The sequence below is a fragment of the Mesoplodon bidens genome (genome assembly GCF_964165515.1).
Source record: "Mesoplodon bidens genome assembly, chromosome: 11".
NCBI classification, from domain to species: Eukaryota; Metazoa; Chordata; class Mammalia; order Artiodactyla; family Ziphiidae; genus Mesoplodon; species Mesoplodon bidens.
In genome coordinates, this window is record NC_138167.1 from 61,590,777 (window position 1) to 61,603,463 (window position 12,687).

The 12,687-nt window shown below is 57.1% G+C and overlaps 1 protein-coding gene across 2 annotated transcripts in view; it reads right to left on the reverse strand.

Annotated features, from left to right (window-relative positions):
* Positions 1–12,687, reverse strand: part of FBLN1 (fibulin 1) — a 78,071-nt gene that overhangs the window by 27,311 nt on the left and 38,073 nt on the right. The window contains exons 12-15 of one of the 2 annotated variants that reach the window (XM_081250022.1): positions 10,446–10,565; positions 9,190–9,321; positions 7,291–7,414; positions 473–925 (exon numbers count right to left, since the gene is read on the reverse strand). In XM_081250022.1, coding sequence (XP_081106148.1) covers positions 571–925; positions 7,291–7,414; positions 9,190–9,321; positions 10,446–10,565 — 731 coding nt within the window. In that variant the 3' untranslated portion in view covers positions 473–570. Of the gene's footprint in view, positions 1–472; positions 926–7,290; positions 7,415–9,189; positions 9,322–10,445; positions 10,566–12,687 lie in introns of those variants that run through there. The other variant, XM_081250021.1, reaches the window with a different exon arrangement.

Below are 12,687 nucleotides of genomic sequence, written 5' to 3' on the forward strand. Positions count from 1 at the left end.
GCTTTTTTTGCCTCGGTTAAAGGCTCAGCTCCTGGTGACACAGTAAGGAAACGAAGCTGGGGCCAATACACCTGGCTCCTGGGCCCGGCTCTACCACAAATGGCCCACGTCGCCTTGGCCAAGTCCCTCCCTTTCTCTGGGCCTCAGTTTCCACATCTGTGAAGTGAGAGGGGACGGAGGTCAATCAACCCTGGGGGCCTTCGTCACCTCGTCCTCTGGGCTAAACACAAGCGGAGGAGAGAGAATCATGTCAAATGAAACACCCGAGCCTCTTTCTCTCCGGGCCTGGGCTCCCTGGCGGTGTGGACTGTGAGTCCCACTAACGGGGGCTCCTGGGCACACACTCCTCACGGAAAGCACTCCGTGGTCACCCTTGGGGGCGCCAGGCGTTGCTCGGCTCCACCCTCCCCACCAGGGACAAGCAGCACAGAGACACCCGACCACGCCAAATAAAACCAAGGCACGCCAGCCATGCTGTGTGGGATCGCCCGCTGAACCTTTATTCGGATCCCGGAGGGGAGGGTGAGGAAAGCAACAAGAGGGGGCCCCCCCACGGCCCAAAGCGCGTGCTCAGAGCTCTGCGGACACAAAGATGTAAAGCTTGGCCACAAAGGAGCTGACGGTGCCGTGGCGAGAGAGCTCCATCCGGACGGTCAGGAGCAAGTCCCTGGGCTCGGGGACGGGTTTGGTGAGGGCCACCACCCCACTGTGGTGGCTCACCTTCCGGGTCGTGAAAAAGCCCTCCTCGTTGCCGCCGGTGATGGCCAGCTGCATGCTGTCCCCGGGGACGGCACTGGAGGGGCCCATGCGGAAAACCACGGCGGGCACTTGGATGTTGGTGGGGAAAGAGAGGTGGTAGTAGGTTATTCGCAGAGGCAGCTTGGGGCACTCCTGATTCTCATGGCAAGGCAAGCGCTCGCAGCGGCTGCAAGAAAAGTGGACAGAGAGAAAGAAGAGGGTTAGGGCCCATTCGGCAAGCGGAGAAACAACAGAGCGTGGGGGCGGGGAAGCGGGGGCTCGCTGGGCGGGGCCTCCCGCCGCCCCTCTGGCCAATCAGCCAACGGGAAGAGCACCCCTCACTCACCTGTGGGAGGTGCCGGGGACCTCCTGGCCGCGGGCTCAGGCACTAGCCTCTTCCAACACCCTCAGGGGGCGCTGGGTGGCTGGGGTCAAGGGTCGTGCCTGGAGCGAGGCGTGTCCCCTTCTCACTGGCAGAGCCCCACCCCGGGCTGTCCTCACCAGGCACACCCTGCCCTCCGAGTGTCGTCCAGGCTCCTGGATCCTCACCCAGATAGTGGTCAGGGCGACACAGGGCTCCTGAGCGGGTCTCGGAGACGACCCCGAAGTGAGCGCCTGCACGCCGGCAAGCATGGCTGCTGCCGTTTACAGAGCGCACGGCTACTCGCCATCACGCCTCCGCTACTGTGATCCCACCGCACGGGGATGGGGGGTTGAGGGCCATTTTTCAGATGAGGAAACTGAGGCTGAAAGAGTCAGTGGCCTTCCTGAGGTCACAGAGTGTGTGAGGAAGCTAGATTTGTGCTCAGGCAGTGAGGGCTGTTCCCCGTCTTCCCTCACTAAGCCCTGTGCTCTAGGCCCAGTTCCCTGTCTGTGTCCACAGGGCCAACCAGGGCTTGAGACGGAGATGGAGAGATGTTCTAACTTCCGGTGACAGGATGCAGACAGGATCTAACTTCCTGTACAAGGATGGAGACAGGTTCTAACCTACTGTCACAGGACGGGGACAGGTTCTAACATCCTGTGACAGGAGAGGGACAGGTTCTAACGTCCTGTGACAAGACGGGGACAGGTTCTAAAGCCCTGTGACAGGACGGGGACAGGTTCTAACGGCCTGTGACAGGACGGGGACAGGTTCTAACGGCCTGTGACAGGACGGGGACATGTTCTAACGTCCTGTAACAGGACGGGGACAGGTTCTAACTTCCTGTGAGATGATAAGAACAGGGCCTATCTTCTGCCTCCTGAACTCCAGGCCCATCACACCCTGAAGGCAACTGCCTTCAAGCAGAGTCAAGGTGCAGAGCCCTGCGGGACTTGACAGGGCACGTCCCAGGAAGTTCTGCCATCTGGACTGTGTTTGGATTCTCCAACCACGAGCACCTACTGTCCTAGTCTTCTATCATGCCTCCATTTGAACTTTTTTAGTTTCCACGCCTCTTGTTAGGTGACTAGGACTTATTTACACTTGGCATTTATTGTGAGCGCTGTCTCTTTTTACATCCTATGTCCAGGATGTAAAATCCTTTCTTGTAGTTGGATATTTACCATTCTGAGCTCTTAGAAAGGGCAGCCCTGGGAATGAGCTCCATGCTAGTAAAGGTGTGTGAGGATCAGGAACACTGAAGAGGAGGGGTCTGCATGGGAGGGGGCCCAGAGGCAGGGGGGAGGAGGAAGGAAGGCGGGCATGGGTGCTGCTCAGGGGCAGCCCCTCCCCCAGAGACACCCAGGTCCAGGCCAAATGGGAGTGTGCCAGGTGACTGTGGAGAAACTGAGGGACGGGGCCTGGCCTCGTGCTGGGTACATCGGGGTTTCTCCTTCCCCAAGCTCATCTCATTGTCCCACCCGGTTCTCCTTATTCTACTGACAAAGCTCGGTGAGGACATGTAATTTGTCCATGATTCCACAGTCTGTACTAAATGCCAGAAGCAAAGTGCGCCTGTCTCACTTCAAAGCCTGTGTGTACACACACACACACACACACACACACAGAAACACACACACACACACACACACACACACACACACGGCCCAGCTGCTTCAGGAAGGGCCTGGTGGATCTGGCCAGCAGGTGGCGCCAGGGTCCCCTTCATGTGCGTTAAGTTTTCCCACGTTTCCCATATCCAAGGCCAGGATTTTGATTCGCCAGAGGATTAACCCGGCATGGGTGGAAGGCAGGGAACATGAGGTGTGCGTGAAGTCCTGGTATCACACACCAGAGAGCTGGATACTCCTTCCTCCTCAATGGTCTCCACCCACCCCCAACCCCACAGGGTCACCAAGCAGAGCCCCCAAGTCCTTCCTCACTCTGGGCCTTTCTGGGCCTGGCTCCTTTCAGACTGCTTGCTTCCCAAGGGTGGGGCTGTGGCTCTCTGGCTTCATCTCCAGTACCAGCTCGACACCTACATGCTTTCTACCTGCACACGAGTAAATACGGGCCTGATTTTCCTGGTCAGTTCCAACATCAATTATCCTATCCCGCTCTCCCCCATACTTGCTGAAACATCTCAGAAAGCATAACCACTGCCTCTGGCAAACTGCCTGTCAGCCTGGGGACGGCAGCGAAGTCTTTGTTAGCCGGTATGTCTAGACAGAGGAGGGGTCATCGCCACTGCATCTGTTACGGAGCAGAGGAGGCCCGGACCCCCGGGACCACACACCTTGGTTTCCATCTCGACCCGCATGAGAGAACAATGTGCCCCGATTTTTCAGTTCAACGAATTTGATCGGGACCCCCCAAGTTCCATGAAAATGCAATTATTGAAGGCCACCACACGCCAGAGAAAAAAGGTCCTCAAGGCCAGTCCCTTCTCTCGGGAGGCATGGCCATTCTGGCCGCCCCCCAGGCTGTCTGATGCTCGCAGCCGTCCCTGCTGGCAGTTCCCTGACTTTCAGGCTCCTGTCATTCTGGACACAAGCCCCAGGAACTGGCCGGGGCAGGGCCTCACCCGCTCTGTCCACCCGCATTACCGCCTGGGACCGGACAGCTGTGCCAGTCAAGGCTGCCCAGCCTCGCTCTGGCTTCCGAGACCCCGGGTCTCAGGGGGCTGCCCCGCCGAGGGGGTAAAGAGGATGTTTTCGGTCCCACCCCAGGCTCTGGGACACTGAACATTCCTCCTGTGGGGAGGAGGAAATTGTGTGTTCAGGATCTTAACAGCCTGATCAGTCCGTGAGGCCCAGCCCTGTGGTTTGCGGCCCAGCCTGCTGGGTCATGTTCCAGTTACCACTGGCCAGAAGGAGGCTGTGGGGAGAGAGGGAAGGCTGAGGCCCAGAGACAGAAAGACAAAGAGACACACAGAGAGAGAGAGAGACTCAAACCTTGCCTGTAAAGGCCCCCTTAATGTTAACCACAGAAGTGCCAGTTACTGGGTCCTTCCTAAAGCAGCCTTTTTGAATTTTACAAATTGCTTTCTGAAGGTCAGATAGTAAATTCTTTAAGAGGATTTTTGTGGAGAAGGAAAAGTGCTGTAAAGTAGAAAACTCCAGTCTGAGGGGTCTGCAGTGCTGAGAGAGGGTCGGCCCCTCCTCACCTGGAGCTCCGGCCTGTGTCCTGCCCACGTCGGTCTACATCCCGTCACTGTGCTCACCCTAAGTTAGCGGTGCTCCTGTGGTCCCAGAGTAACCCCCCCAACTGGGACGAGGCAACCAGGATGAGACCCCCTATGGCCCCTCAACTTGGGATTCCAGGCCCAGCCCTCACTGCCTGTGCCTGACGCTGGGCTCCTGGCTGGTCCATGATTTCTCAACAGGGTTAACAAAGGAGAAATTGTAACTAGACAGATTCCCATGGGCAGCAGGCACGGCCCCAAGACCACACAGCCCTTCAGGAACCCATGTCTTGTCTTCCTATCTAAGGGCTGAGCGACCCTAGACCTGCCAGTCACACAGTCAGCCCACAGGCACACAGTCAGCAGCAGAGCAAGGGCTGAAGAGTTGCTCTGAGGAACCTCTGGATTCTGAGGACGAGAACAGGGTGGCCAGTTGTCATCCTCCTCACCACCACTGTTGTCTGGGTACCAATGCTGGCCGCGGGCTGGGCATGTGGAGCGTTACTGCCAATCCTCATTAATCCTCCAGGCACTGACAAGCAGGTATTACAGAGGCAAAAAGGGCCCTTGGGTGACCAAGACCCAAGGTCATGGCACTGAGGAACAGGAGAGCCAGGCCCGGAAGCCAGGATGGGACCCAGCCCTGGTTCCTTCTTCCTCCGGGCAGCCTCCCAGGCCATGCCCCAACCTGGACACCAGGGCCCACCTTCCCTCCATCCATAAATACTGGCAGTAAAACAGGCCTTGGGATGCCTATCCACACCCCCCAGGGCTGAACTCAGAGCAAGCGGTATGGAGGTGGCTCAGCCCCACAGTCGCAGGTCACCCTACAGGAACCCAGGAGGGCGATGTCACCGCCCCCTTTACAGCAAGAAGCTCACGGGACCTGGTCACGGTCAAGGTCAAGGGGCCTGGAACGGACTGAGCTTAGGAGGCAAACCTAAGCGAGCCGGACACCAAAGCCAGATCGTTCATCTCAGTGCCAGACAGCATCTCCAAGAGGACCGAGAACAGCCACAGGGGCTCAGTCAGGACCCTCAGGGCGGGGACCACACCTTTTCCCAGCTCCACTCGCCTCCCAGCCTCTGCTCCGGCCGCTGGGTGGCGCTGGTGAGCGGCATGTTGGTCAACGGGGCCACTGTCTCCCTGGAGGGGCTGCTTGGAGCCTCATCCTCCCCCTCTCACCTTGACTGTGGGGAGGGGCTCACTTCCTGCCCTTTTAATACAGAGAATGATGGAACCCCCTCTTTTTCATCCCCTGGGGGGCAGGCTGAGGAACCCATGGGATGGAGACAGACCAGGCCCTGGAGCATCCATCCCTCGGTGAGCAGAGTGTGGTTCCTCGCTGAATACCCCATATTCACAGCCAGGACTCCAGGCCCCCCTGCCTACCGTGCTCCCCGCCGGAGCCGGGGGGGCCCTCCTTGGTCTCAGTACCCCTGCACTCTGCCCACTGCCATTCTGCACGTGCTCCTGTGGGGCTCAGAGCAGGGGATGGGTGGCCTCTGTGGGCCCACTGTCTGCCCAGGTGCCTGCACACAGTAGGCTCGGTGAACATTCCCCAAACAAGTAAATGACTTTTGCTGGCACTGCGGGGCGGCGAAGGATTCCACCACAAGCATCAACGTGGCGGGGGGCAGGGGGCAACTTCAGCCACAACCTCAGGACACGACGCTAGCCTGCCGGCCTGCCCACCCCCAGCTTAGGAGGCGTGAAGTCCCTGCACAGGGCAGCCTCCTCCCCTTTTGCTTTCGTGATTGTGTGTGAGTTATACATGGAGAGCCATCAGCCAGTCTTCCAGAATCCCCAGACCCAGACCCAGACAAGGGTCCTGGGAGCGAGGGAACGCAGACAGACAGCAGCGCAGCCTCAAATTAAGGACACGGGTCTTTCTTCACGGCTCAGGGGAGCACCAACACTGCCCACTTAGCTGCATAACCCACAGGCTCTTTGGAATGCTGGCAAACCCAGTTCTGGAGTGGCTTCTCCCTACCTGGCAAGCACGCCCACTGGGGAAACTGAGAGGACCTGCGGGGGGGCAGGAGCCGCAAGGCCGGGGGATGAACACCCCCGATGCTGGGAAGAACACTGGGGCCGTCTGAGCGTCTCCTGCTCTGGCATTCGGCCAGCAGGAGGCGGGACCAGAACAGCAAGTGGATGCTGGGGACTGGGACCCCGCCCAAGATGGCACTGACCAGGGCCAAGGACAAGAGGCCGAGTCTCCCAGGCAGCCTGGCTGTGTGCTGGCTTTGAGCACTTCCTGGGGCTGGAGGGAAGGGGTCATGCGTCCTCGTTCCTGAGATTGGCTCCCACTGTGGAGCTTTTCCTAAAACAACTGCCAGGGGCACGAAAGGAGACCCATCTGATAAAATAAGGGATGGGGTCGTGTGTGGCGAGACCAGAGGGTCCTCACTGCTCCCTGAGGAACGGGGCTCCTGGACACCCCAGCAGGATATATCCCGGTGGCCTGAGAGTGAGTGAGCTTACAGTGACATATGGACACACAGCTTCAAGCTGAGGACACAGAACCTTTCATCCTGTTTCCACGCCGTCACTGGGTTGAAGAGAATCTGGCTTTCAGGTGGGGTCATCTAACAATGACACCCCAGCAAGTCACGTCGGCTCACCCAGAGCCATCGCTACCTTTATCTGAGTCAGAGCAGGTTCTGCCATCTGCATGTCACAGATGAGGAAACTGAGGCCCAGAGAGCTGTCCCTTGCCCAAGGCTTCACCCCGGGGAGCGAGAGGGCCGGGGTTTCTGCCTGGCTCCATGCACAGGTGGGTCTGGGAGCAGGCCTGCCGACCTTGAGCCCATATGAGGTCACTACCTTCCCTTTCTGCAACCAGTCTCATTGGCATTTAGGCGCCTGAGAACCAGGGATCCTTGAGTTTCCCAAGACCCATGTGGGAGGGCACGGCTCATTAACCACCCGCCCAGGCCGGGAGCCGGGCCCCCCAGGAAGGCCAACACAGACAGACAATCGCGGGGACCGAGGGACTTACGTGTCTGCGGAGCGGCGGTAGTTCTCGGGACACTCGAAGGCCAGGCAGCGGAAGCCGCCCTGGATGTTGAAGCAGGTCTCGTTGATGGAGCAGTTGTGGATGCCGGTCACACACTCATCAATGTCTGCAGGAGATCCCAAGGCAGCACGGTGAAGGCCAAGGCCCCCCAGCCGTACCCATCCACAGACAGGAGTGCCCAGGCCTCCCATCAACCAGGGTCAGGGGGGATCAGGCCATCCTTGCCCTCCACTGGCTGCTCTCTGGAGCAGAGCCCTGTGCCAGCATTTTTACTTATAGGAGATTATATTTAATATACCTATTATTCACAGTCCCAGGAGTAAGCATAATAATGATAACGGCAAACACTATATGACAGCCCTTAAAGTGTTTTGCAGGAAACACCTGCTTCTCATTATAATTAAATGAGGCAAGTACTGTTATTATCCTCATTTTAGGGAAGTGTCATAGGGGTTAAGTGACTGGCCTAAGGTCACACATTCTGTAAGTGGTGGAGTCGAGCTTTGAACCCAGGCAGCCAGTGCCTCTCTGAGGCTCCCAAGTTGCATCAGCCTTACCTCACGTGCCACTTGTAACATCCTAGGAGGGAATGAGCAGAAGCCACTAGCCCCATATTACAGACGAGGAAACTGAGGCTTAAAGGGATTCTATGTTGGGCCCAGCGTCCAAAGTCAGTGACTATCTGGGCTGGACCGGAACCCGGCCTGGAGCATGTCACGAGGTCACCCTGGACATGGGGAGCCGTCCCGTTCCCTCAACTGTCCGGAGCAGCCAAATGGTGGGCCCAGGGGATGACACCGTGCCAGAGGCATCTGTTAAGAGATGCCAAATCCTGACCATTGGTGGCAAAAACAGCCCTCCCCAATCTCAAAGGCTGAGGCTCAGGAATGTGTTTTCACTGTGTCTGGCAGGACCCCAGGCTGTGGTGAGGGCGCCTGGCCAGGTCATCTGCTTCGTCAGAAATGTGAAAACAGAGCAACTTCCATCCGGAGCTCTGGACGAGCTGAGCGGGTCCCTCCCAGGAAATGCCACAGCTCCTGCCCGCCTTTGATCAAAGTCTTCAAACCTTCTTCATGACCAGAAAGGACATCTGCAGGACCCGGGCCCTCCAGAGCCTCTGGGCCACCAGCCCCATGTGGGGACTCATCCGGAGGGGCTGGACAGAGCCAACTTCTGACTCAGCTTCTGCGGCCATTCCCGGAGGCGAGTCCCACGCGCCCATTCCAGGGTCGCCCCTTCACAAATATCTACTTAGCACCCCCCTCAGGAACCAAATGGACGGTTACAGGACGCTGATGACCCCTGAAATGGGAGCCTGGTACAACAGGATGGATGTCACTCGCCCCTCGTTTAGCCGACCCCCGGGCCCCCGCGGCACCCTCCAGCCATAGTGTCCCTAAATACAGAGACCTCTGGGTTTTCACACACCCTGACTAGGCCCATCTCCTCGCCCAGTGGGGATCAGCACCCCGGGACAGAGGCCTGTGCCGTCTGCTCACTGCTTTGCCCTTAACACCCAGTAGGGCCTGTGTTTGTCGAGTGACTGAACAAAAGACTAAACAGCAGTGCTATGCTATGGGGTCTTCCAGGCACTGACATCCTGTTTCCTCCACAGTGGGCATCTTCCTAAAGGCTGTCAGCCCCACTTCGGGCCCTCTTGGGGCTGCCCAGGGCAGGGTGGGAGGCTCAGAACCCCCGGCAGACAAGTGTGCCCAGGTATGGGAGACCAGGGTGCCCATGGAGCCCAGGACACACCCAGGATGCAGAGTTGTCCCCTCTCCGAACACACCCCGTCTGTGGTGTGGCTGCCAGGCCTCAGTCCCCCAACACCACAGAGTCCCGAGCCGGCCTAAGACACCCCAGGAGTCCCACCCCGCTCACCTTGGCAGTTGCGGCCATTGGGAGCCAGCCTGTATCCGGTTGAGGGGCAGCTGCACTGGAAGCTTCCAGGGATGTTGAGACAGCGGTAGGAGCAGATGTGTCCCCCGGTGGGCAGGGCACACTCGTCGATGTCTGTGACGGCAAAGCCCACCCTCAGCATCTGTGTGGACCCCGGCTGGGCTACACCCCCCGTGGTGGGCTGAGCTGTGGCCTGGAGGGCAGCCACACAGGACAAGACGGACACGGCGTGGGGGGCCTCAAAGTGCTGCGGCTGGGGCGGCCTCAGAGACCATCACGCCATAAGGGGAAACTGAAGCCCAGAGAGGGTAAGAGCCTAGCCTAGGGCCACACAGCAAGTTCATGGTGTGAAGTGTGCACGTGGAAGGGGAGGAGGGAGACTGGGGAACCGGTGGCAGGGGGCAGTGCCCAGGGCTTCAGAATGACACACATAGAGGTGCCCTGGCTGGCTACGTCCTAATGCTGATTATTATAAATGTGCTAATAACAAACACACCTTATATAGAAACAGTAATAATCTTAACAAGAGTCATCCTTTGAGCACCTACATTGTGCCAGGCACCTATGAAGTGCTTTTGAGTCATCATTTGGATTCATCCTTTGGCAACCTGGTGTGTGTGGGTTTAACCTCCATGTTACAGAGAGGATGGTCCAGGCCCAGGGAGGGGCTTTGAAAAGGGCAGAGGCGGGCTTCCCTGGTGGCGCAGTGGTTGAGAGTCCACCTGCCGATGCAGGGGACACGGGTTCGTGCCCCGGTCTGGGAGGATCGCACATGCCGCGGAGCGGCTGGGCCCGTGAGCCATGGCTGCTGAGCCTGCGTGTCTGGAGCCTACGCGTCCGGAGCCTGTGCTCCGCAACGGGAGAGGCCACAACAGTGAGAGGCCCGCGTACCACAAAAAAAAAAAAAAAAAAAAAAAGAAAAGGCCAGAGGCAGAGCTGTGAGTCAGAGACGTGGGCGGCCCCTGAGCCCCCTCCTCATCCGTTCCTCACCCACCACTGCCCTGCTCGAGGTCCCGGCACACATGGCGATCTCCACCGTCATGTTTCATTTTACTAAAGAAAAATCTGTGAGTGGCTTTGCACCTTTACAAACTTCACTCTCAACGATGGGTAAAGTGCATCCAAATAAATCTCAGTTAGAGGGAAAAATAAACAAACCAGCCGGCAGCCAGAAGGAGATGGGGGATGGGGATCAAGGGAGGGGTGCTTTCACCCTCAGCCGAGCGGGGAGCCCTCACCTTCGCAGGTGACCCCGTCCACGTCACTGAGCTGGTAGCCTCGCCGGCAGTAACACTGGTAGGAACCGTAGACGTTAGCGCACTCCTGGCTGCAGGGGCTGCTGCTACACTCATTCACGTCTGAAAGAGAGGGTCCCGGGGTCACCGTTCAGTGCTGGCGGGGACGTGGCCTCCCTCAAGTTAACACACACACAGAGGCAGAGGTTACCACGTGTAGGGCCAGGGACCTGCCTGGAGTTGCCCCGAGGGAGCGGGCCCACTCCAGCCCCCCACGGCTGGAGGACCTGGCATCTCCCCACACCCAGCGCCTGATCAAGCCAGACCGACTCTGAGCTCTTGCTCCTCTGTTCCCTTTGGCTAGAGCAGAGATCAGTAAACTTCTGGCCCACCACCCGTGTTTGCAAATAAAGTTTTATTGGTACGTGGCCCCGCTTATTCATGTACTATGGTCCATGGCTGCTTGTGCATGACAAAGGCAGAGTTGAATAGTCGCCAAAGAGATGTAGCTGGCAAAGCCTAAAATATTTACTACGTGGCTTTTAGAGAAAAAGTTTGCCAACCTCTGACCTAGAAGTCCCTCTCCATTTTTGTTTACTGCTAATTCTTAGCAGGGCAGGAGGGGTGAGTAGCCGAGAATGTCCGTTAGCCTCTCACCCCGAGTCTCATCCTTGCAGCCCCACACTCCTGGCCTGGCTGCCACCCGTTCACTTGCTCACCTCTGCTCAGTGTGGTTTCTTACATCCTAGAGACACTCTCTGAAGGCAGGAACCATGTTATTGCTACACATCTGGGGCGGCAGGTGCTTTATAAGTGCTTCGTGGAATAATACTGCAAGGCTGGCCAGGCCCTGGTTTTGTGTCCACAATATTGTCCACTAACATAGATATGAATACCTACTAGTCAGCCATTTAGGAGTGACCAGGGACAGCACTAGCCACGAATGATAATAACAATGATACAAGCAGTCTCCATATCACAAGTGTGTCATCTCACACTGGGCACCGTGACAAACCCTTGACAGGCTTCATCTTGATTCACCCTCACGACCCCCTACAAAGTGGGTCCTACTATCCCCCTTTTACAGATGAGGACACTGAGGCCCAGAAATGCTGAGTTACTCCTTCAAGGCCGTAAATGTGACAGAGCTGGGATGTGAACCCAGGCCTGAGGGACCACCATGCATGAATCTTGCTCCTTGCCATTACATGTGTGTGTTGGGTCTGGTTTTTGGGGACAAATCCCAGAATCTCAGGAGAAGCCTCGGACCCAGGAGTCCATCACACTGTTCATGCTCCAGGTTGAGAATTACACACTGGGGTGCATCCTGGCATATCTGACTTTTGTGATCATCCTTCTTAATCCAGAAACTTAAGACCTGCCATGTCTTGAGTGTGGCTCTACAGGTTGCCCCTGGGCACCGTGCTGCAAAGAAGGGAGCTCGATGGGCAACGTGAGGGATTGCCGGGGTGGGGGGAGAAGCTCTCAATTTCTGCTGACCTTATCACCTAATTCCCGTAGAAGATGTGACATCCACTGAGCACCTACTATGTGCCAGGCCCTCCTCTCATTTCAGTCCATCCCATCAGAGGGGGTCAGTATTATCTGTATCTGACAACCCCAAGACTCTTGACACTAATGACTCAGTCCAACCCGCCCCCCAACCCAGACCAAACTTTAGCATCAGCCCAAGACCATGACCCTTGAAATGCCTGCCTGGGAAAGCTTGATGCTGCCAGAGAATTTCCTGTGTATTCCAGCCAACACCGGAATACAGGCCCTGACCTCCCTTTTTCTTAGGAGCATTTACTTTAGAAAACCTGCAGATGTAAATCCTTTCTGTCCCTTTGAGATGTATCTTCTGCAACCCAGGTCCTTTTAAGGTGGGAACCAGGCCTTTGAAATGCGGTCATCAAGGGGAGGTCCCACCCCCACCCCATCTCCCAGACTCTGCAGGAGGGTCAGAGCCAGTGAGAAGACACAGCTGGCCTAATCCCACTGACCAGCGCCCTTAACATCCTCCAGAACTATTCCTTAGCAGACCCCAGCATTTGAAAAACCCGCACCTTCTTTTTTGGTGGAGTTGAGACCAATTTATGCTGAAGTCTCTTTCCCCTACTGCAGTAGTCTAAATAAAATCTGTCTTACCACTTTTAACAAGTGTCTAGCTTTTGTTTCTCTTTGGCATAAATAGCCCCATTTTCCCCTGTGAGGACAATGAGGCAGGTGAGGTCAGCCACTCCCT